Genomic DNA, 25,454 nt, shown 5'->3' with positions numbered 1-25,454 from the left:
TAAACTGATTTTAAATCCTGCAGATCCTGAAGTTTTTTGTCTCTTGTCAGCACGCGCAAGGCTAGATTACATAGAGACCTAGCTTTGCGCGTGCTGACAACCGATGTTGTAACAGAGTATATACAGAATAAGCTGTCGTTCGAGATAGGGAGTTGTCGATCCTATAGCGTGAAAACAAATTTCCGCTAAATCCATGATTTAAGCATCTCACCTCAGTTATCTCTGATAGAAACGAAACTAAAATTAGGTCCAATATTAACGATACAAAATATAAAATCAATATATTTTACTCTTTCTGTAAAATTTGACAACGGTACATAGAATCTGGTTCGAGTAACCGATACTTTTGAAAGAAAAATAGAAATTTTACATTGACGAAATTTACAACGAGAAACGTGGTTTTTCTTTCTTTGTTTTCTTTTTTATTTATTTTTTTTTTCTATTAGTTGTAAGGAGCAATCAATTTTTCTATATCATAGCCTCCTTAATGTGATATCGCGTATATTTATACTGGATTTTAGGCGAGAAACAGTGAAATATAATGAACATACATTCATCGTAATGATAAATTGATAAAACGATGGCACTGTCCCTTTTCTTCTTTTATCCCTTTTCTGCATTGATTTTATCAAATGATAATTTAAAAAAGTTCGTTCTATAAAACGACAAATCACAGATATTGGGGGGCGGGACGTAAAACTTTGGATAATAAATTAGAGTTTTAAGTATATTTTTTCTGGCAAGACCCGAGAGGTATAGGTTCAGATAGGTTGAAAAACAAAATATAAATTTGGGATTATTTTAGCAATTAGTTACCGCGATTTATACCACCCATCTTTCGCGCGAAAAAATTGATCCCAAGTATTGGAAATGTGTTAACTAGTTCGGTTTAATTTAATTTAATTAATTAATTAAGTGAAACGTATCTGTTCTGTACTAGCTAAAAAATTGGGGTTTTTTTCTATAATTTAGTTTCTCCTACAATGACTGCTTTAACTTGGGATGGTTGAGGCGTTGATGGCGCTGCGGGAACCGTAGCAGCTGTACTCTTATTTTCAGCTTCACCCAATAGCCAATACGTAGTCATTTTACCTTTACCCTATGAAGAAAAATCAGTTTCAGTTTCAGAATACTTTGACCTCTAGTTCGAAGGGGTCAAAGAAATTCTCATAAACAAAATAATTTGAAACAGCGATACTCACTTTCATTTCAACCTCTCCTCGTAAATCTAACTGGAAAGTGTGAAAAGAGTCCAATATTTCTTTCGTCCTCGGACTTAGATGAATTTTCAGAGCTGAAAATTTTAATTATTTATTTAGTTCAGTGTTTACCCAATCATTATTCATTTAAGGAAGGGGGGGGGTGAGGTAAACTTACGCAAACCAGTTGATTCCATTCGACTCGCCGTGTTAACTGCGGAATTAATCGAATTAATTTTAAATTAAACTTAAGTGATTAGACTTATCGTACCCGTATCTCCAAATAGACAAAATCTTGGCATTTTTAGACCAACAACTCCCGCCACGCAAGGACCTGTAAATATAAAATCAAGTATTTTATAAATGAAATAGACCATAATTCCAGAGGAGAAGCAAATCCCACAGGGGCGGGGAGATCACACGGTCTCTTTAAACGAAATTTAAGGGTCCTTAACATACCCGTATGAACTCCGATTCGAAGTTTTAGTTGTTCCTCGGGTCTGTGTCTAATGGTGAATGTTTTAACCGTGTCCAGTAAGGCCAGGGACATTCTGCATATCTCCCTAGCGTGAGCGGTACCATTTCGAACAGGAAGCCCAGATACCACCATATAAGCGTCTCCGATTGTTTCAACCTAAATACGCGTATAAATAGGCTTAATTTATAATCAATATTCGAGCACTTTTAAGGTTGCGAACCTTGTAAACGTCGAAGTTTTCAATAATGGAATCGAAACAGGTGTAGAGGTCGTTTAGTAAATTTACAACCTATATACGAATTTGAATTGGTTGAGATTAAGTTTGGCCAATTATTTATTGATTTATTTGATTGGATAAATACCTGCATTGGAGTACTGGAAGCCGATAATTCGGTGAAACCAACAATATCGCTGAAATAAATCGTGACGCTATCGAACGCTTCCGCCGTGACAGATTCTCCACGAATTAATTGGCTTGCTACAGACCTAATTAATTTGACATAGTCTTTTAGTGGCTTGCTTGGTTTTCCCCAAAAAAAAGTTTATATCATCCCATTTTGATTGATTAGAACCCGTTCTCATGGTTCTTGGGGACAACGTGGGTATTTTTGGGGAAAAGGCATTGTAATTGATTGGAAAATACCTGGGAAGTAATTGGTAAAGTAGGTCTTCGGCTTTTCTTTTCTCTTCTAAGTAATCCGCTGTTCTTTCCTCAACAAGGGCTTCTAAGTTATTGGCGTATTGTTCCATACGAGATAGCAGATTGTCCAATATGTTACCACTCTCGTTGTCTCTGCGTTTCAATAAATCACATATTATTTCAACCCCCTGATTGGTCAGAGGATCGCCTTTTGTGTGTTTTGAAAGTTTAAGCTTAGTGAATTTATGAATTTTAGCGAATATAAATTGGTTGGGTGACCTCATTGGCAAAAATATTCTCCTAAATTAAACTTTAATGAATATATATTAAAGCATGGCTCACTTGTTGAGTTGCCTTATGAGCGTTTTGAGCGCGGCGAAGTCCGGCCGTTCCCCGGGTTCTTCGGCCCAGCATCTTCGAATCATTTGTAGAAGGTGTTCATCGCACGCGCCTTCTTCAACTGGCGGCCGGTAAGGCGGTTTTTGACCTTGACTGACATTTGCAACTATCTCTGTAAAATAAAAGGACAAAAGATGCTTCAACCGTTATGATATATTTTTTCACGTGGACAAAGCCCGCGCTCGCTCCCGGTTTTCCCATAGGGTTAAGATGCTTTCCAAGCTGCTAAGATAGTATATATTTTTGGCGGAATATTTAGTTCAGTTCACGCCGCTCTTATCTTCGACAAAGTATGAATGAATGAATGAAGAGAGGGCGATAACTTTGATGGGCTCCTTTTTGAAATTGCCTTTGAATTTATTATTATATTATCAGGTTCGTCCAAAACACAATAGGATCGAATGGGGTAAGAATAATGGGCAGGGGTTTTACAGGGTAGACGGTTATAGCCTCCTTTGGCGGGCATGTCCGTCCGTCCGTCTCTATCATCATTTATTAGTAGAGCGATAGATTCGAGTGAAAGTTCAATAAATAGAGCCAGTTGATTTATTTCCCCCATAGGAAATCAATGACGTGGATATTTTTGGGTACTGCATGGGCGCGACGCCCAAATACCGCGCTTCCTATCAAAGAGGTCCTCTCTCTATCTCTACTTTAGAATCAAAAGTTCGCCAATTGAAGAAGCATGGCTCTCTTGGTTTAATTCGGTTTGTCAGCTATTTTATTATAAGATTTAATACTACCTCTATTGCTGGGTGACTCATTTTATTTCCTATCAATTTCAATGTTTTGTTTTACGTGTTTTCGAAAAACTAATGATTTTTACGTTAAAATTTACCAAATTAGCGTCGGGTGGGTGCGTAAATGAACGAGAAAATTTGTTGATTTTTACAAATAATAATAATAATAATTAACCGAAACAATTAATGGCACGTTGAAGTTTACCACACAAAAACTAAATTCAACAGATTTTTAAAATTTTAAGATGCACCCACCCCCTTCCACCCGTTCTCCGGTTGCCATAGCAACGGAGCTCGCGCTTAAAAACGGTCTTTATTTCAAAAAGACGTTAAGCCTAATATGAGTCAAAAATGAAATGCAATCTTTTCGCTGCAATTTCCTTAGTGAAATAGCTTAAAGTATCGCGTTACCGGCCAGTTTCAGGCGATGATTTTAATTATTAATGGCGAGTTCTGGGAGGGTCGCGAAGCTATATTAAGTCGTTTTTTCAACAACTTGGAAATAATTCAACGGATCGTAAGTTAAAAATATAATATTTTCGACTGAATGACTTTCACTGTAGTTATGGTGTGATAGTTTAGGTAAGGTTAGGTTGGGATGGGTTCAATGTGGGGAGGAGAGAGTGTTCAGGTAGACAGAATTTCGACGTAGAAAGGAAAACCTTTACTTCAATAAGTACGCTTTTGGTTCCATTACCTTAGTTCTAAGATAGCGGGATTTCTAAGCTAAGGGGTAACTCTTGGTTCTTTCGCCTCATAAAACTGTCGCTTTCTTTCTCTTTTACGACTACTTTTCGCCCATATCGACCTCTTGAAACGCGCTATACCCTAAACTTATAGGACATTAGCGATGTTTGGATAGTTTGGGTCCTCGAGAAAAGGCCAGGATACTTGTTGGTTCAGTTCTTCATCGAAAAGACTTAGTCGATAAAGACAGCGACGCCGTGTTTGACTTCCTAACTTTATTTTTTTTTCCATTAAAACTTTGTAATTTAAATGAATTTTGGTAAGAGATATACGTTTAAATAATTCAAAACCCCACCTATCTCATTTCCATATTCATAACGAAGCCGCGGCCTAGCCTGGCCTAGCTTTTGACTACAAATACAACCTTAATGCTCGTTGCCTGGACTACCACGTAAACAAATATACAGTCATAACGGTCCTGCCTGAATTTTAATGAAGAGGGACTTCTGAATACGGTTATTAAACGGTTAACCTCGACGCCCCCCCCCCCAGGATAGAGACGGGGTTGGACACCCACCAAAATTGGATAAAGTTTACTTTGCCCTACTACAAATAATATAATAAAAACTGTACGTTTCATAGAATTGAACTGAATTCACCTCCTGTTTTACTTCCGGGTGTCGCACCAATTGGTTCCAATTCCGCTATGGATTCGGGTAATTCTGGCGGGAAGGGTATTAGCGAGCCTCCACTAATTTTCCCGGATTTTCCGCAACAAACGCACGTGATTTTTTTAACCGGTGGTGGAGTAGAAGCCGCGAGAGAGTCCAATACGCGTGGACTACCGATTCTAATCTCGGGTGGAATGGTTAACGCCGTTGGTCCAAAATGCACCGTTCCCACGCTGTGTGTCCGGTTACGGCGTGGAGAACGGTGATCAACCGGTGATGTCATTGAATCTCTTTTAAAAGTATCTACTTATTTCGGGTAGTGTAAGTCTAGCCGATCGACTCGAAGCCATTCTCTCTCCAGCACGCGTTTAACCCCACGTACGCGTCTGGATTGAATCTTCGGGACAGTCTGGGGCAGCGGCTTTTTAGGATATCTCGGATATCTCTCCCTCTCTCGCTCTCCAATGCGCGCCTGTCCTATAGGTGTTGTTGCTATAGCGCTTGCGTTTTCTGTACGTTTCAGAGCCACCTACGAGCTTGCTATTTAAACGGTATATTAAGCCGGTATACTGTTCCTCAACAAAGGGCTGTAAATGAGGATTGTCATTACGGCCCAGCTGTGTGTATATATATGAATATATATATTTATATATACCCACACTAGAATCTTTCTCGCATACTTTTACATTCAAGATGCTTTAATTCAACACGCATCTTGTAAAAGCGCGCTACTGGTCCACGTGCAAAAATATGTTATAATAATAAGATTACAGGGTTCATACGGAACCTGGATAAATCAGGGATTTGGAAAATGGGGGGATAAATCAGGGATTTAAAGTTTTATCCTTGTATCAGGGTTTCTATTGGTATATCGAGCAATGGTATTCGAGCAATGCTAAATGTGGGACAGGTGTAATTATGAAGTGGACTCTGGTATACACCTTAAAATGGTCCCAGGGATATTTGCAAAATTTGGTCAGGGATAAGCTTTAAAACTAAAAGTCAGGGATTTTCAATATATGTGAAATTTCCTCCGAACCCTGGATTAGCGTTCTAGTAAAAAATTTGGATATTTATTTTTACGTAATGGTATATCAATGAATGTCACTTTCAAGAAATTTTAATAAATTTCAAAGAACGTATGATGTTTAAAGGTATAAGGGTAAGAGGGGGGGATTGTTTTCCACAATTTGGGATTCAGTTTCAATATAGATCTCGAGGGGGTATGGGTATCCCACCTTTATAGAGAAATCGATTAACTACACATAATAGGATGTGGAAAGATGGATTAAAGACAGTGTGGTTTAGATCGTCTTGAACGCCAGAGCTACTTCCGGAAGGCATCTTGTTCAGTATACCAGTTGTAGTGTTTTGTTCCGTACTACGCTGAAGCGAAGAATGACTTTAATAACGTAGATGGAAGTATATATCTATATATATAGTTGGGTGTAATTGTCCTCAAGCTGGCGGGGATTCAACTCGCTGGAAATTTGTCGTGTGTACTCTCGAGTTCCATTTACAATACTGCGGGAAATAAATGCCTACTATATATACTTTTAATACAGAGAGTAAATAATACGTTTTGCCCGAAATAGATCCTTCTATAGAGCAACTTCTATGGTTAGAGTTGGTTAACCACCTTTTATAACTATTTCTAATAAGTTTTCTTTCATGACTAGCTAGCTATCTTGGTTAAAAAAGGGTAGTTAAATTGATAATTATATTTATTTATTTTATTTGTTTATTTTTTTATTTTATTTATATTTATTATTTTATTTTATTTTATTTATATTTATATTTACTATTTATTTTTTATTTATATTTATTTATTTATTTATTTTTATTTATATTTATATTTACTATTTATTATTTTATTTATATTTGCTACTTATTTTTTATTTTATTTATATTTATTTATTTATCTATTTATCAATAATTAAATATTGTATTTTATTATAAGTATTCTCAGTTTTAAACTCCAAAGTTTATTAAACTATTATATAAATTTTAAATTTTCTATCGTCCCGATTTTTATCATTAATAATTATCATAATTTTTAAGCGAAATAAAAATTTTCCTTACTTCATCCATTTTTACCATCATCTTTTCAAATGCACGCGTTAGGAAAATCCCTGTCCCTGGAGGCTAATTCGCTGTAATAACTCTTTGTACATCGACAAAGTTCCACCGAGTTTTACTCAATTTTTTCCCCCCCTCCTTACGCGAGTTTGATTTTCCTCGTTATTTCTTGAGGCTTTATTTGCACAAGCCTCGATCCCTCTTTCGTTTTCGCATGGAAATCCATAGTTAATGAACTGCCTATATTTAGCCAATCCCAAGATTAAAACCCCTTATTCCCTCGCCTTACTCTTTAGCTACGTGATTTTAACCTTGGATGGTAAGTTATTCCACCAGGGGTATCTACAGTAATATATTAAAAAATATTACAACTTTTCTTAATTTTGTCTATCGCGCGCCACCCCCCGCCCTATCTCCCACTTCTTACACTCGCCCACCGGTTGCCATGGTAACGGAGCTCGCGCTTAAACCGGCCTATTTCAAAAACGAGTTAAGCCTAATGTAGTCGGAAAATGAGATACAATCTTTTCGCCGCGATTTTCTATCACAATAACCTTATTATATCGCTTTAGTACTCGGGTATTGACTTTATTATTAATTACGATGTATAATTAGTCGCGAAACAAAAGAAATTAGTTTTACTAACTCGGAAATTATTCATCATTCGTGTAAGTTAGAAATGTACCTGATTTATTTTCTATGCGCTTTTTTGGGGGTTTTGCTAAAAATATTTTGGAATTAATACAGTTAAGGGGGTAATAATTACAGGTGGTAATTAGCGTTCTATTAGTTGACGTAATGATAAATTACAATGGAATTACTTTTTTTAAAAAAATATGATTGGAAATTGTCCAATTTTGACGTTTAATTCGTAATCCCAGTCAAAATTAAGTCCCAATTTCGCTTCTCGTGTAAAAATACTCTTTGGTTTAATTTCTAACAGCACCCTAATCAACCCTCCAATTTTTTCTTTTTTCTTTTCGTTGTATTCAGCGTTAATCAAAAGGCCAATTTTGACTGCTTGGCTTTCTAGCTAAGGCCCGATCCTATTTTACATTTTTCTAGTTCAGCATTTTTAAAATTGACTTACGAGCGAATGTCAAAAATTCTCCTTCTCTCTCGAGCCCCCTCCCCCTCCACTCCCCCATCACTCGCGGCTCTGTGTATGTCGGTCTGTCTAAAATTCTGAAATTAATTTAAGTTTTTCCAAAAAGCTTCGAGGAATTTTTTTTCTTCTTCTTTTATGAACAGGGGAAAAATTGCGTGTATCTGAAGGGTACCAATTTTAAGACTTTTGCGGAAATAATTAGGCTTAACAAAAATCTTGACCTATTTTTCTTGATAAATGTACACTTTGTTGTTGACATTTTGATTTGAAATTTATTCATTCAATTTCGGAGTTGATATTAATTTTACAAAAACCTTTGTTAATTAATAAAATAGGTGGATTGATTCTATATATATATATGTATATTTAATTTTATAGTTAAATTGGATTTAAAGAGAAATCGAGGTAACCCCTGTGGGTTGGCTTTTCCTTGGATTTTTTGTGTATTGCGTGATAAAAATTTCTACAGGCGTTCTATGGGAAACTAATGCTAACTCTAGCGCCTGTAAGTTGGCTTTTCCCTTTGGTTGTTGTGTAATGCATGGTAAACATTTCTACAGGCGTTCTATGGCAAACTAATGCTAACTTTCACCCCTGTAAGTTCTCTTCTCCTTATTATTTTTAAAATTTCGTAATATTTTAATTTAGGCAAATATATACGATAATACTGTACATTGATGAGCGTTTGAACAATTTTAAAGGTTTTTTACCTTTCGGCGTTAGATCTCCATCGATTTCGGGTCCCAGGTAGAATGGTCCTTGTCGCACCACAATTTCGTGAAGTATGATAGCGAATGAATAGATGTCTCCTTTTGGCGTCCCTTCCAAAGGCGGTTTTGCCATCCTTAGTAACTCGGGCGCGGTCCATAATTGCCCTGTTTTGTTATAATAAAAATTAGGAGTTAATCATTTGAAGTATTTCTATGGAAAAAAAAAGACTTTGAGTTCTTTAAATATTGGTTTTAGTTCGAGGGGATGATCACTCTCGGATTCAATGTATACAACAATTGCGGGAGGGTTAAGCGTAATTACTGATTGACTCTCCCCTCGGATATAGAACGGCGCTTCACTGATTTGGGATATGTTAGCCCCTATAGTTCAAGATAATCTTGATTTTTCTTTTTTTTCGGTTTTTCTTTTTCTTAATAAAAGGAAATGAGAATATTTTTTTTGCTACTCTTAGAGCTTGCGCTTTTTGTATTGTTGTTATTAATTCTGTAGAAAAAAATCTCTTTGGGGTTAAGAATATTATCGAAAAGGGAACAATGTAATCCTTGCGCAAACCTAAGACTTTATATATATATAGTTATACTATCTCACGTGACTTTGTATCACGTTTTCTCTCGGATTTGTTTTAAAACTTTAAGAAGGCTCGTTAACAAAACACTTTTATTTATTCATGAGATCTTTAATTTTTCAATCTGTTTTAAGAAAATATACGTTAAAATACTTTTAAAAGCTGAATTATTAATAATTCAAGCTTTAATTTTAATTTATCTAAATTAATTATTTAAATTATTCATTTAAATTTTATGGGACCTGATTGTAAGGTATTTTTAATGGGAAGCTTGTGTCATATTGTCACTCAAATTTTATGACATAATTTAAGGGTTATTTTTTGGATTATATATTGACTTTTGACAGAACCTTCGCGAAGCAAATTTCATCCCATTATTTTTAAAGTCAACTTTTAGCATCCTCTTTGAAAACTTTAATAATACGTAGGTTCCAGTAAGCAAAAGTTAAACCCGAATTTTCAACGTATCAAACAATGAACTATACAGTCTCTAGAGAAATTTTGTCCAACCCCTTTTCAACGAATGTGTCAAAAAATGTCTCCTTTCTAGAAAAGAAGGAACCAAAAATTCCTTGACACTTTTTGATAACCGTATCGTAGGGAAAGGCGGGCCACATTTCCGTCTATGATAAACCCAAAGCTATACGCTCTCTACCAACCATTTTTCTAAAAAGGTGCTAAGTTTATCCAGCCGTAATTCTGCTTCAAGTTTTCTGTCTCTCTCTCTCTCTCTCTCTCTCTCTCTCTCTCTCTCCGTCTCTCTCTCTCTCTCTCTCCGTCTCTCTCTCTCTCTCCGTCTCTCTCTCTCTCTCCGTCTCTCTCTCTCTCTCTCTCTCTCTCTCTCTCTCTCTCTCTCTCTCCGTCTCTCTCTCTCTCTCTCTCTCGTGCTCGCGTCAGGTTCAGCTCGGGATTTCTAACCTTATATTAGAGAGGTTAAGAAACACGTGGATATTATTTCTCTTAGTATACCACCAAACTATTTTGCGGAGGAAGTTGTTCTTATTACGAGCTGCTTAACCTATCTGGGTGTTGTAAATGTTGGAGGATTAGAAGGGTTCACGAGACTCGCGAGGTCGGGAGCCTCTTTTTGCTCTTTCTCGCACTCCCCGTCAAAGGGAGGAGACGGATGGAATGACGCTCTAGTAACCATAGTAGAAGCTCACTCTAAGAAGGAGTACAGTTTAATAAGTTTTTAAGCACGGAGGGTTGACCTTTCTAAGATTGAACGCGGAATTCGTCGACGAGAATTTGGCTTCCTGAAGGGAAGACGTCGTCAGCTAGCTTTTTACGGGGGATATATATATATATTCCGTCGCCGGAAATCGATTCTTACACGTTACCTTCCTTCTCCCTATTTTATATACTCTTTCAGCGGCTTGGAAAGATACGAACCTCACCCGAAAAGAAGATACTTAATGAATTTTCCCCGACTTTGTTGAAATGGTTAAATTCTATTTAAAGCTGAAATGTATTTGTGGTCGTAACAAGCCGCTAAAGTACTATAGTTCTTTCCCCATCTCTCTCTTTCTCTTTCTCCCTCTAGAGTTAGACGCTGTCTTGTGTGTGTACGATTTCTCTATATAACTAAAACTCTTCCCACTCGTATCCTCTTCGCGTGGTCCGGACTCTGACTCATTTTCACTTACAAAAGACTTAAAATATATTTATAGACAATTACATAAATTCCAGAAGAGAAGGAAACATTACAAGGGTGGGGGGAGGTCACCTTCTTGGTTGGGTTATTTTCCTCGCACCAAGAAGCACCGCTTGAGGCATAGAGTGTGACGTGGGAAATAACTTAACAGGACCTGCGTTATTTTCTCCGCTAGTTATTAATGGAATAGTCTATCTCGCCGTGATTTTTGCAGAATTTAGACATTGTTCGACCCTTTAATGGCGAGAACGAAGACACTTTGTAATGTATAGCCGTTGATTGGTGTAACCCGGACCACTCGTAACATTCTTAACCCTCGAGTTCCTTGACTGGGATCTTCATGAAATGTGTAATGGTTTCTACTGGTATTAGTCTTCGCGCCTGTTGACTGTATCGAAAAGGGGAAGCTCCTCGCGTTCAAACCCTCTTGAGATTCTAGGTGTGTATGATAATAAGAATCCCTCAGGGTATCATACATAAACCAAGAAAGGGGCTCCGACTTATATCTCTCTAACTTCTATACAGAATACGAAATGATGGGAAAATGGATAGAACAAGAAAATTTAACTTTAAAATATAGGTAAATTTTAAAGGCTTCTTTGATCTCTTAAGTTTATTTTAGTATTTACTCGGAACTTTTCTTCGATCTATGAAGTATATCAGAAGTGAGATGAGACCAGAAGTACTGAGCTATAACCAAATTCTTCACTCGGCGAAAGTGAATATTCTTGATAACACACCAACGGTTGGCCCTCTGGTATCGGTTTCTGAATTTTCCCTCCAAAACGTGAGACGCTCGTGGCGGTAGACGGCCGAACTAGATTCAAGGAGCCGCGTCCGTGATCCGCCGCTTTAGGTTGAGGGGAAGGGGGTAGGAAATGTTTTTTGGAACTCGACCAATTTTTTTCTCTCTAGTTTTAGCGCGTGGGAAGCGGCATAAAATCCTCAAATTTGTCCACTAGTGCCAGGATCTACTATCAATGCTAGAGCCCTTCACTTCTAGTCTCATCTCACTTCTGAGTATATTATATTTATAGAAAAGTTATCGATAAAACTATATCAGAAACTGATTTATTAAATAGAAAGGGGCAGTAGCTTAAACATTTATAGTTATATTGAAACATTTTTTACTCACAATTTTCACGTTTTAAAACTATGAATTGTAATATTATGGTAGTAACTCTATACTATCGCTTTATTATTTGATAACATCTCAATTTAATCGACTTCTTTGACCGTCTGACCCATATTTCGTCAAGATTTGGCAAATACATAACCCCTATATTAATCAACTTGATCGATTTGTGGGGAAAGGCGGAGAAAAGGAAACCAAAAAAACAAAGACGATCCAGTATTTTAGTTTTGTTTTTATTCGGTCATATCGCGATCGATTAATATTGTAGACGATAATTACTTTCATTAGGTTTATTCGACAGGAAATGTACAACGTAAGGGATTTTCTCTGGGTCCTCTTACTCTCTCTCTTTCTCTCCCCCTGTCTCTCTCTTTAGCCCGGTGTGGTGCCCACTTAGTTTTGTATTGGGGACTCTGGAGAATTTGTATGGGGCCCCCCGAACAAAGAGATTCCCTTCTATTTTTAGACCAAGTTCAATCGATTGAACCCCTCTCTCTGTCTTTCTATACCGTTTCCGGCGGAATATGCCACGTATTCAACGCTAGACTTTTAACAAGTTGTAATTAGTACGTATGGAAAACTGCGAATGAAATGAAGGATTCAATCTGGGGCTGCTGCCAGCTCTTATTGTCCCCCGTGCTAGATGCCATTAGCAATAACTGATGCCCCCGACTATTACGTTCGTCCATTCATAAGTGCATGAATATGACTATATAAGTTTCTAACCGACCTTTATTTGATCTCACTAGCAAGGGTTAGTTGTAGTTTGTTCACGTGCGAGTTTAGGGAAAGCGCGCGAATATGTCCTCCACGTGCGGGTTTAGGTAAAGCGTGCGAATTGGTTCTCCACGTGCAACGTTTTCGAAAACGCGCGAATTGGTCCTCCACGTGCAGGGTTTTCGAAAGCGCGCCAATTGGTCCTCCACGTGCTTTGGTACAGTTTGATATGCGCAATAGATTACGATGGGGTGTAAATTTATCGCGTAGCCTTTAGATAAACTTATGAGGTCATCTTTCTCTCTTTCTCTTTTATCTACTTCTAGAGCTTTGTCCGAATGACGATGGAAACTACTACCACCACTTAAGAAAGAATTCAAGGCATTATTGAAACAATTATCTTTGCTTCATTGGAATTTCGCAAGAGGAACTCCGGTTAAAGGATTTAGGAAGAAATGATGGAGATACATTCCTCAACGGTAAGCGAACAAATTCCGACATACACTAGTTTTTTTTTCACTCTTCTTAAAGATTGAGGGCAGAAAATGGGATGGAATTAAACAGGGTGTATTGCATTGCGTTTGCGTTTGGTCATCATAAGGGTTTCAGGGTTCCACTGAATTTTTGGGAAAATGAAAAGTTTCCTAAATCTTCGTTAGAGCGATTCGCGAATTCGATAATTCTGTATAGAATTTTATTGGTCAGGTACAAAACAAAGAAGTAAATGTGTCGCGATTTTCTCTACCGGGTTCGTAGAAAACCCCAAAGTGAATTACATCGCGCAAGTGATGTCTTTTGAAAATCTCCCGCGCTTTTGGTCCCCCCAAAAAAGCCAATTTATTCGCTTTTTTCTCAATCTCTTTCGACTCTCTCTTTCTCTAGTCCCCTTTTCTGATTTTTCCCATATAGATTGAAAGCTTCTTATTTTGGACACTTTCAAGCGAGCGGTCTTGTCAATTTCATTAGGGCTTTGAGGATAAAGGGGCGGGGGAAATCAGGTTACCCTGAGAAAATGTACATCCCCTTATCTCCTCCTGTAAGTGGAAAGTACCTTTGTACTAAACTTACTTAAATGGTCTCTAGAGATTTTTTTTATCTTTTTACCTTTAATTTTGAAGATTGAAAATAATTAAGAACAAACTCGATTTGCTTTCGAGATAAATGGGAAATGATTTATTTTACTCGAATTTATAAGTTTGGTAGAAGTTTAGGGTTAGGGAATTTATCGCAAAGGCTTAACGTCTTGGGTTCTAATCGATCTAGATAAATAGAGCTACGCCGTATTAGCTCTATATTTATTATCACTTTTCCGTTACACTCGAGGCGATGTGTCTATACGCGTATAGTAATTACTCGATATTGGTCTTGACCACTACCAACAGCAAAGGAAAAAAGGCTCAATTTGGGCCCCTTCCGAGCTTGTATATAGGAAATATATATGTACACACTTGTCGGGTGTATTTTGGCTTTACCAAATTGAAAAAGTTAAGCCTGTCGATAGGAAAAAGAAATCCAATCTTATGGGGAGATTTCTTTTTGGAAAAGTGTTCGTATCGTTTCAACCTTAGTGTTCAGTATTGTCAAAGTCTTTTATATCCGTTATTTTTCCGTTAGTTTTAGGAACACCTTGGGTATATCGAACGAACTCTTTATACAAAAAGTATATATATATATAATTTTCTAACTTACTTCTCCAATGAGCGTACGAATCCTCGTTCTCATTTTCGTCGTAACTTCTCAATTCGTGAAGTCCAAAATCGGTGATTTTTAGAACGAATTTCGAATCGACAACGCAATTTGAGGATTTGAGGTTTCCATGACTACGTATTTCGCTGTTGTGAAGATACGCCATACCCTGACATAGTCCAAATCCACGCGCACAAAAAAAAGAGAACGGAAGCGTACAAAATAAGGGGAAAATATTGACAAAGAACCAGTATTGAAAAATAGAGAGAGAAAAAAGAAGAAATCAAAAATTCTTAACATTATTCGTATCGCCCACTCGCGTCTTACTGAAATGAAATGGGTGGGCTAGTGCCCCCTACTTCGCCCAGGGACCAATAAGTAGGGCGGGTTTGGGCCTCTTACTTTCTAAGAATGGGAAGGACAATAAGGAATTTCTTGGAGCGTTGAGGGGATTGGATATTTGGCAAAGTACAAAACAAAAACTTCAAAGGGTTATATAAACTGACTCTCCGTTATAGAGGGACACAGGAGTATATTGTTTGCTGTACGCGCCTACCTTGGATGTGTTGATGATAGGCTTATAGGGTAGTTAGGGTTTGACGAAATTGAATTGAAAAGGGTTACGTACCGCCCTGATTTTATGAGGTGTACGGTAATGACCCCCTTGGTTATAGGTTAAAGCAAGAACCGATATAAGGTGTGACTATAGACGTCATGCAACCTAATTTCCCATTATGTTAGTTAGGTTTACGTTAGGTTAGGCTAGGCTTGGGTTAGGTTAGGGTTGTTGAAATTTATTCAATTTCGGAGTTGATATTAATTTCCAAAAAGCTTTTAGTAATTGATAAAATAGGTAGCTTGATTCTATTTTATGTATATTTAATTTTATAGTTAAATTGGATTTAAAGAGAAATCGAGGTTTTGCTTGGATTTTAGTGTAGTGTGTGGTAAACATTTCTACAGGCGTTCTATGGGAACCTAATGCTAACCGTAACGCCTGCAAGTTCTCTTCTTCCTATTACTTTCAAAATTTCGTAATATTTAAATTTAGGCAAATATATACGATAATACCATACAATGATGAGAATTTGGGTCAGGTGGTCGTCTCAAATCTACACTTACTTTTATTAAATCGTGTATTAAGGAATATCGAAACATCCAATCCAGTTTAATCTGTTCGTTCTCCAAAATATCCTGAGTAAAATGTAAAAGATAAACAAAACAATCAATAACGCGTCCTGTTTGACCCCGATTCTATATTATATATTATCTCGTTTTAATTTAAAGAGAGTATAGTGAAAAGACTCGAAGGTTAAGAGTTAAGGGCAAGCGTATTAGGGTTTATTTTTAAGGGCAAAATAAATGAGCCGTGCACGTAACGTATATACAACAGCTTTTACCTGAAGGCTGCCTTTTTGGCAATATTCGGTTACCAAACACGACGTCCCAGGAGTATCCTCTATGCAGGCACCGATAAAACGAACCAGGTGGTCGTGTTGTAAATCTTTCATCTAAGGGGTAATTACGGAAGGTTGGGGACAAGTTTTAAGGAATTACGGAGAGAAAACACAAAAGTTTAAAATCAAATTAGAGTGTAGCGTAAAAGTTTGGGAAAAGCTAACCCAAGTTACAATGTTTTTGTGACTCTCGGAACTTTTCGAAAGTTATTTATTTATTATTTAATTCAACACTCTCCAGTTTTCATTAGTATACTGATTTTTTTCTTCTTCGACAGTATCGAGGTTCAATCTTTTCCATTCTGTTTATTTATAAGTCGAACGTGTTTACTTATTTGTATGTTCATTTGGGATTATAAAGTGATTAATTCCGCCGTACGTGATTGGAGGAATACCATGGCAATAAACTATTTTAACCGAATCAGAAGTGAGATGAGACTAGAAGTGAAGGGCTCTAGCATTGATAGTAGATTGATTGGTAGTGAACAAATTTGAGGATTTTATGCCGCTTCCCACGCGCTAAAACTAGAGAGAAAAAAATTGGTCGAGTTCCAAAAACATTTCCTACCCCCTTCCCCTCAACCTAAAGCCGCGGAACACAAACGCGGGTCCTGGAATCTAGTTCGGCGGTCTACCGCCACGAGCGTCTCACGTTTTGGAGGGAAAATTCAGAAACCGCTACCAGAGGGCCAACCGTTCGTGTGTTATCAAGAATATTCACTTTCGCCGAGTGAAGAATTTGGTTATAGCTCAGTACTTCTAGTCTCATCTCACTTCTGACCGAATCGATATTATTTCGATTTATCAATTTTGAAAGGCTATAATCTCTGATAATAAATTTTAATTAGCCTTTAAGATATTTTAAATTCGATTTATAGGATTCGTACGTCATACTTAGAATGGGAAGCTGTACTTTACAAATTTCATTTATTCATTAATTTTTTATTTCTTTTAATTTAAATATTTGGTCGGAAAAGAAAATTAAAATTCTTTATTGGGTATTTTAAAAGGGAATATAACCAACCAGTTTTTTTTTAATTTCAGGGACCACCCTATTTTAGCTTTTTAAGTAGAACTGGTGTTAATCCCTTTTCTAATTAGTTATAATAACCCCTCTTTCTGGAACCACGCCCTCAAATTTACACCGTACTTTAGGACATTTAAAAATATATACCTTTTTTAATTGTAGAAGTAGAGATCTAGTCACGTCTATGCGAGGTTTAAGAATAGCTTTAACTGCAACGACCTCTCCCTTGAAGAGAGCTGTGCGCGCGAAAAGTTGCTTGTTCAAGTCCTGGTAGGCCAATGTATCCCCCGAAAATGAGCTCTATTTTTAGCGCGGAAAACAAGCGACATTATTATTATAAATCATAATTAGGATAATAGAGAAAATAATTCCCATTTAGACTTACAACTAAGCTCGCTCGTCCAATGCTGAGCCTCGAACCCATTCCTCTCTTGCCTCCTCGCGCGTGATTTGAATTGCACGTGCTCAAATCCTCCCATTTTATCTTCCACGTCATGGACGCGATCTCGGCTTCCAATTTGAAATGTCTTAAAACGAAATTTGGAATTTATTTTATTTTTTTTTTTACTTCTGGAGGCTTAAGGGGTACTTCCGGATATTGTTTTTACCTGTATATGAAAAATGAAACGATAGCCAGGGTCACTACAGCTCCGGCTAAAACGCCACTAACGATGGCCCATTGGGGAATCTCTGTAAATTAATTATAAAAAATTATTTGTAAAAGTTTGGGTTAGGTTAGGATTATTTGTCAATTTACCGTTTAGGGGACACTTTGAACCATCGTATCCGCATAAAGGGGTGTCCCGTGGTGGGTCATTTCTTCCACCGGGCCAATGAATTTTACGACCAGGTTCCTCAACAACTTGACGGCTAACACCGTAATAATGAGCTACTGGCTGAAAATAATGATTAACTAGTTAGTTTGCGCCTGTATGGTAGCTTTACGTTTAACATTAATGTATAGCGGGAAAACCCTTTCTACAGGCGTTCTATGGGAAATCAATGTTAACGTTTTGCGCCTGGTGGGATGCTTCCCCGTATAACAAATTTTAAATGAAAAATAATGCATTTTTTAAAAATTATTAATTAAATATTGCTTAGTTACGTCCTTAAGAGTGGAAATAACGCCATCTATCTTTAAATATAATTAGTAACCAAATACCCTATTACTCTATTGAAGTTTAACAAATGTCAATTAGAGAGCTCTACAAATTAAATCTAATTGAATGATAGCCAACGGAAGTTTATATCGAATTAATGATTAAGGATTGATCGATTGATGTTACGAAAAATCTTCTTGACAGCGACATCTGTGTTCTATATGTGTCATTACCTCAGGGATGGTTATACTTTTATTTTTTTGAGGGGGGTACCTGAAATTCACCGGTTTCCGGATCCATGTCCAATAATGAATAATCAGCGTTTCTATCACCGTTGTCATCCATACTGACGTTTCCAGTTACGCCTAAAATTATAAAAAGAAAGACTGCGTTATTATTATTCTCGAGCATCGATCAATAATTTCATGGATGGGGATGGGAATTTGTAAATACACCTTATTGGTGATGGTAAAACTTGTGAAAGGCGTTTTTGTTGATACTATTTTTCCGGTTACTTTGATTTTAAATTGATTACCGTTGAAATTAATTAATTATTTAAATTATTTCCAGCACTCGGATTTTAGCTTCGTAATTTTGTCAACATTGTTAAAAAATTACTTTACGCCATTGCTGTAGCGCTGAATTTATATGATTTTTTTATAAATCCATCCCTTTTGGAAAATTAGCTCTCTCTTTAATTAAAGATGTTTTATTTCAATTTCCTGTTACCGCGAAACGAGGGAACAATTCCTGGTAAATTCGAAATCCGGGATAGATTTTTAACAATTCAAAAGTTTAATTGAATTATACGTATTAGAGAGTTTAAGAATATATTAATGAATTTAACGTCTAGTGCGCCGCACGTTTTGTTTCTGTCAGTTTATTTCTTAAACTCTCCATTGTAAAGCCGCTACTGGTCTTTATTCCTTTTTTGGATAAACTTTACTTTTAAAAATTTTGACCAAGGTATCGGATATTTGCCTGAATTTAATTTAACTGAATAGACTTTGAGAGTGGACAGTTTTCGAGTTAGGTATGCCTTACCTCGAGAATATTCGCGCGTGTTTACACCGGAGATTCCCTTCTATGATATTGTTTAAAAATGCATGCAAGAAGTGTATACTTCAGTATATTTGGCTTCTTGGAATTTTAAGTTTCGGGCTAAGGGGGTTGGGGGTTGGGGAACAAAATGTTTTATATTCTTCTACGGCTGGGGCTATTTTTCTCCTTCAAGTAGTTTTCTTTGAACCCGTATTTTCTAAAGCCTCTGTTTTTGATAAAGCCAAACTGAAACTTGTTATACATAAAGAAAAATATTCCAGGCCTTGCACGGTTGGATTAAGAGTAAGTGTTTGCTTAGAATGTACTGTTCTTCTTTTGGCTATAGCAGAAGTGAGATGAGACTAGAAGTGAAGGGCTCTAGCATTGATAGTAGATCCTGGCACTAGTGAACAAATTTGAGGATTTTATGCCGCTTCCCACGCGCTAAAACTAGAGAGAAAAAAATTGGTCGAGTTCCAAAAACATTTCCTACCCCCTTCTCCTCAACCTAAAGCCGCGGAACACAAACGCGGGTGCTTGAATCTAGTTCGGTCGTCTACCACCGCGAGCGTCTCGCGTTTTGGAGGGGGAAATTCTGAAAATGCCAGCAGAGGGCCAACCGTTTGGTGTGTTATCAAGAATATTCACTTTCGCCGAGTGAAGAATTTGGTTAGCTCAGTACTTCTGGTCTCATCTCACTTCTGGCTATAGTAGCTACCATAGCTCGTGTCGTTTAGAAAGGTTATTTAAAAGGAATTCAAAATTAGATTTAACTAGCTCCATTTCAAACAATGTTTAATTAAAGTTGTATTAGGTTCTAATGAATTACTGAAATGAAATTATTGTTGTTTACCTGTAGTTCTAGAAGCTCATTTCTACGCCTAAATTATCATTGTTTACTTCATTTTACGGATTTTCTAATTATGGGTATCTCCATTTCAAACACTGTTAGGAGTTGTATCGGGTCCTGAATTTAAACAGTTCTTGTTTATTTACCAATTTCATCTATAGTTAATCATAAACCCCTATGGTTTTCACTTCATTTGATGGGCTTTTATAAGTTAAGGAGGCTTTATTGCGAGCCAGGCTCTCGAGCTAGTTGACAATTGCGGAATCAGCAATATGGTCCCTCGATGGCTAGATTGAATAGGGATTTTTTTTTTGTTGGGTCCTGGACCACGTACATGCGAGGAAGGTTCACAACAGAATGATGAAAGAGTTATATAGTATCCACGATTCTTTAACGAGATAATAAATAACCCAAGGACTAACAGTTGGCTTCCCTTTCATCTCTTTCTCTTCTTTTCAAGCACTTACTAGAGCTAGGGTGACTTTTTTTCGGGGTATACGTTTGCGGTAAGAGTTATCTCTCTGCAAGTATACTTCTATCAGAGGTGAATAGAAATAACTGGAAGTATACGCGACGTGATTTAAAAGATAAAGTAGATTGCTATTGACAGAAGTGAGATGAGACCAGAAGTACTGAGCTAACCAAATTCTTCACTCGGCGAAAGTGAATATTCTTGATAACACACCAACGGTTGGCCCTCTGGTGGCGGTTTCAGAATTTCCCCTCCAAAACGTGAGACGCTCGCGGTGGTAGACGGCTGAACTAGATTCAAGCACCCACGTCCGTGTTTCGCCGCTTTAGGTTGAGGGGAAGGGGGTAGGCAATGTTTTTGGAACTCGACCAATTTTTTTTTCTCTAGTTTTAGCGCGTAGGAAGCGGCATAAAATCCTCAAATTTGTTCACTAGTGCCAGGATCTACTATCAATGCTAGACCCCTTCACTTCTAGTCTCATCTCACTTCTGCTATTGGTCGAAAGGAAGTAAGGAGACCTAGTGACGTAAACATCATAAGGAAGAAGTTAATTAATTTCCTCAGTGCCTAGCTCATTTCCATTTATTTATATTTGCTTTTGCTTAAGACGCGTCTTCCTTTATTTCCAAAGGAACTTAGATGCTTCTCAAACATTTTAGAGTAGTCGGTCCGCGAGCTGCAGGATTTTTCGTTTTTTTGAGAGAGAAAGAGGTATGTAGTTGAACTTTAAGGAGATTTGAGGAAGGGTTTAAATGCGTTTCCGGTTTTAATATATACCTACGAACGATCGATTCCACATCCGCCTGGTTATTTCCTGTCCATTTGTGATGTTGAATCCGTCGTCCAGCGCTTCTTTAAGAGCGTTAGCGTAAAGTAGAACCGCTTCGTGGAATGAAGCGACGAAACTGTTAATTCCTTCGTATTCTCTCTCGTATCCCAATTCTTTTTCGGCGATTTCTCGCACTTGATTCGAGAAATTTTCGTATTCCAGTGTGTCCGGTACTTTAGCCGTTAATATCATTAACCCGTCGAAGGCTTCTTTGGCTTTTTCGTTGCGCTCCACCGTGTCATTTGCTCGGTACCATGGACGCTTTGTCTCGTTTTTACTGTCGGAAAAAAATATATAGGAGTGAATTAAAAATCACAAAACTGCTATTTTTCCTAACCCTAAAGTTAGAGATTTATGCTAATGGGCCTCAATTTTAATTCCGCTAAACCCAACTTTGATGATATATAAGCTCGTTCCATTAATATAACTTAATTTATAACAAGCCACAATTGAATTTTATCCGCTGGCTCTACTTATGTATTTACCTGGGAACACTCATTAAAGGACCGCGCACTCTCGCTTCTGACTAATTAATCAGGCTATTTTAGTCCGTCTCGTATTTCATAGCGTATTCGTTAATTTACGCAAAACAAATATTTAAATAATTTATTGGAGCCGCCCTTTTCCAAAAGCAACTCTTAAATACTCTTAGCTTTTAAATAATAAGGATAAATTCATTTATTTCAATAATAGGCCTACGTCTTGACACTTAAATCGACTATCGGTAACTTTCAAAGGGTTTCATGAAGGAACAGATTGCGCCGCGTTCATGGTTATTTCGAACATTCATGGGAGAAATTGCGTAAATTACGAATCACGGATAGGCTTAGGGAAATTTATTTTTATATTGAAAAATAAATATTTTACCTCGAATAAAGTTCCAAACTAAAGAAGGCGTATTCTCCACTTTGAACCATTCCCAGCTCGTGAGCGGCCAATAAAACTTCTCGAACAGCTTCGGGCGAAAGACACATGACGATGACTGTTTATTTTATCCATGACAACGGAACCATGAGGAGAATAGAAAATACAAATAGAGGAAGAAAAATAGAGGCATTTTATATATTAAAGAAAAAGAAAAAGTTTAATATAAGAAAGAACGTTAAAGTTAAGGGTATACACTATGATATATACGAGGAACAACTGTTATTTTTTACGGTTTACGGTTCTTTCAACTGTATAGGAAATTCTGGGAATTCCATTGTAACTCGGTATTAGTGATAGGGTTCCAAAGCCTTTGGTAGCGGTAATAAGTTGCCTTTATTACTATAGTTTCTTTGAAATTGAAATTGTTTACACGTATAAAAGAAGGCGACGTTTTTCACCCTTCTTGAGGCGCCTCTCTCTGTTGTTTAAAGGATTCTCTACTTAAATTCCAATTGGTTTAATAATACGATCTAAGGAATGACAGTTTTGGTGGTTTGAAACAAGGGAAAAATCGCGAGTGAGGCCTACGAAAATCTTCTACCAAGTGGTTTCCCAAGGTCACTAGAGCTAACGAGGAAATATCGTAACTTATAGTGGAGTTTTGTATAACTTATGACGTATCGTGTAACTTGATTTATGTTTAAATTACCGTTAATTTGAAAATCAATCAAAAATATTTCGAAACTAACTACGACTCGATTTGGTTAAGATCCTGAGGATTACTTGGTAGTTGACATCTTTGAGGGCACTCTCGTCGAAATCGTGATGATGAGGTCGTTTCTCCATGGCCGTGAACAACGCTCCCATGGCGAAGTAACACTCGGAATTACCTCGACTGCGATCGCTGAAGTTATGAAACAGTAACGAAGCCACTTTCCAATCGTAAGTCTTCAGTACTTGCACCACGGCTAGACCAACTTTCGTGTACGAACCGTTCATACGAGTCAGTAGACGATAATTGGGTAGTTTACGATCGAAATTACTATTGTGTCCCGTCCCGGTCAGAACGGGAATGTCCCATACACCGGCGTACCGGGCCACGGGCGCCAAGACGTACGGACATAACGGTCCCAAGAAGGCGTTGACGTACTCGCGACGGTACAATTCGAAGGCGGCAAGTGGTCCCGTCGTTGATGAACAGTTAGTATTCCTGTATACCAGTTGTAACTTGGCCACCCCTTGACTTTCAACTTGACGTACCGCGTGAGTTACTGTCGGTAATATTTGACGCGTCGGATACGGTGAGAATAGACCTTCATTATCGGGATATAATAAAGCTATTTTAGCTGATGGCAAATTTTTAACTTCAGTAGTCGAAAGGATGAAATTAAATACGAATATCCATTGATGACCTTTCATATTTTATCGTTTATATAACTCCTCCATAGTTTCGTTAATTTTTGTATCACCAACCCGATAGCTGCTGTATGGTTCCTCTCTCGCTTCTTCGGAGTTTGGTATCTTACTAAAGGAACGAGGTATCTCTCCTCTCTCTCTTTGGGCATTGTACTTAGACTCCATCTCCTCCCCTTCATCCACCCGAAAATTCACTCCCTCTACAAGAGAGTCAGGAGGAAAAAGACACTTTGGGAAGGTTCGTTCCTTTCCCCATCACGCTCTTTTCCTGACCGGCTATCATTCCGTACTGCGAGAGATACTCTCTCTTCTGTTGGTAGGGCTAGCTACTTTGGAAGTATACCTGCTTGCTTGCTTGCCTTCTTGGGATTGAAAAGGACCCTGTCAAACTTGATTATCCTTCTTTTACTTGGGAGCTGAATTTTGAACAGGAATCTACTTAATTCTTTCTTCACTTCCTTACACGGCTATCTCTCTCGTGTCAACTCGAGTTAAGTCATTGGTGGAAACTTACAGAGGGGGGGGGGGTAGGGATCTACTAAAGAGGGAACTTAGGTAGGTTAAGAAGCCTATTTTAAATCTTGTTATTTACGCTCTAAAATTGATTTGTATATTGTTTTTTTCGTTGGAAAAACTATATAACATCGTTGAGCGTCTCGGGGAACCAACAGTCATTTATGTTTATTTTTATTTTGCTTAACCTGTCTATAGTTATGTTCATGTACACTTAAAAGCTCATGTACGGTACAAACTCGCGGACATTACTTTGTTATTTAATAATGCGCGAAGTGTTAGTCCTCCCGTCAGTGCTGTAAACAGATTTGGTTATCTCTACATATTTTTTTAAGTCAGTTTAACGTGAGACTAGAAGAAGGGTTGATACTAGGGTGTCCTTGCCTTTTATTTGCGGTTTGAATTTGAAATGATACATATTTCGACAATGTACTACCGCTACTACTACACGTACTACATCTGTCGTTTATTTATTCAAAGTCTCATTATATTTTTTTCCCTGGCTTTTCTATGGAATTCTTTCAACCGTTTTTCCGGACTTCGAGGTTTGGGGACGATCGAACTACGTCAACAAAGAGAAAGACAAAAGTGGTTACTGCAGCGTTAGCTTTATTTATCTTAATTTGCCGTGAGATTGTAAATTCTATTGTTTAAATAATTAACCTCCCGAGTCGAGCAAAGCATTGATAAGGTCGCGGTTTAGGTAGGTCAGTGGCCTAAATGGATCGGTATCCTAATGAGTCAGTGCGTTAAAGGGTCTGTGTATTAAATGACGCATTCATCTTGATTCCTGGCAGTGACGAGTGTTGTTTTTTTACGATAGTTTGGTTAATTCGTAATTAGATAATCGCCTAGAGTCGCGCGTATCTGTGGTTCAATAGTTAGCGCGTCCGTTTCGCAATCGATTAAAATAATTTTGGAGACTGATGTTAGGTATATAGAAATGTCACCTAGTTATTCAAGATTTTAGTCCAAAGTTTTACCTTAGTAATTTAATAATAGAAATAAGAATCTCATATGTAATTTTATTACTTATATATTTTGTTAGAATTATTTATCCAGAGGTCGCTTGTTAGAAGACCAAAGTTAGAAACTTGTTTTGATCAATATTGCCTGAGCAGCGGAATGCCTCAGTGCAAGGTTCTTAAACTCGCCGTTGTACGTGAAGAAAAAAAACCCTGGAAAACTCGGGAAAATAGGTTTACGAAAGAAGTACGAACCCTGTATCGTTTCCAAATAAGACTTAGTCAAACGAACAATGGCCGAATATGGATGTATCTGCAGTGTAGTGCTTATCTCGCCCGCTTTACAACCGGAAGTCTCGGCTTCGGCCATTTTTTGTACGCTAGTTAGTTTAAATTCACAACTAAATTAGATCAAAAAGCGTTCAAG

The 25,454-nt window shown here is 37.5% G+C and overlaps 2 protein-coding genes across 2 annotated transcripts in view; one reads left to right on the top strand and one right to left on the bottom strand.

Moving 5' to 3' along the window:
* Window positions 1–25,454, top strand: part of LOC149692570 (gamma-tubulin complex component 4-like) — a 60,525-nt gene that overhangs the window by 617 nt on the left and 34,454 nt on the right. The window contains exon 2 of the mRNA XM_089868343.1: window positions 13,131–13,283. Coding sequence (XP_089724469.1) covers window positions 13,260–13,283 — 24 coding nt within the window. The 5' untranslated portion in view covers window positions 13,131–13,259. The remainder of the gene's footprint in view (window positions 1–13,130; window positions 13,284–25,454) is intronic.
* On the bottom strand, window positions 475–24,002 carry LOC149692573 (atrial natriuretic peptide receptor 1). The gene is made up of 21 exons (XM_089868348.1): window positions 22,883–24,002; window positions 22,134–22,248; window positions 21,215–21,543; window positions 18,348–18,439; window positions 17,732–17,870; window positions 17,583–17,664; window positions 17,360–17,501; window positions 17,122–17,274; window positions 15,891–16,001; window positions 15,613–15,684; window positions 14,494–14,659; window positions 8,712–8,876; window positions 2,660–2,828; window positions 2,321–2,470; window positions 2,040–2,163; window positions 1,898–1,966; window positions 1,659–1,833; window positions 1,471–1,533; window positions 1,378–1,413; window positions 1,203–1,294; window positions 475–1,099 (listed from the first exon to the last, which is right to left on the bottom strand). Exons 1-21 carry the CDS (start codon window positions 23,550–23,552, stop codon window positions 962–964), a joined length of 3,252 nt encoding a protein of 1,083 aa, XP_089724474.1. The 5' UTR covers window positions 23,553–24,002; the 3' UTR covers window positions 475–961.

This window comes from Phalangium opilio, unplaced genomic scaffold (assembly GCF_054372755.1).
Source record: "Phalangium opilio isolate 3A_F unplaced genomic scaffold, DU_Popi_V2 ptg000024l_1, whole genome shotgun sequence".
In the NCBI taxonomy this organism is placed as follows: Eukaryota; Metazoa; Arthropoda; class Arachnida; order Opiliones; family Phalangiidae; genus Phalangium; species Phalangium opilio.
The sequence above is the reverse complement of the archived record's forward strand: the minus strand, read 5'-3'. Positions and strand labels throughout refer to the sequence as shown.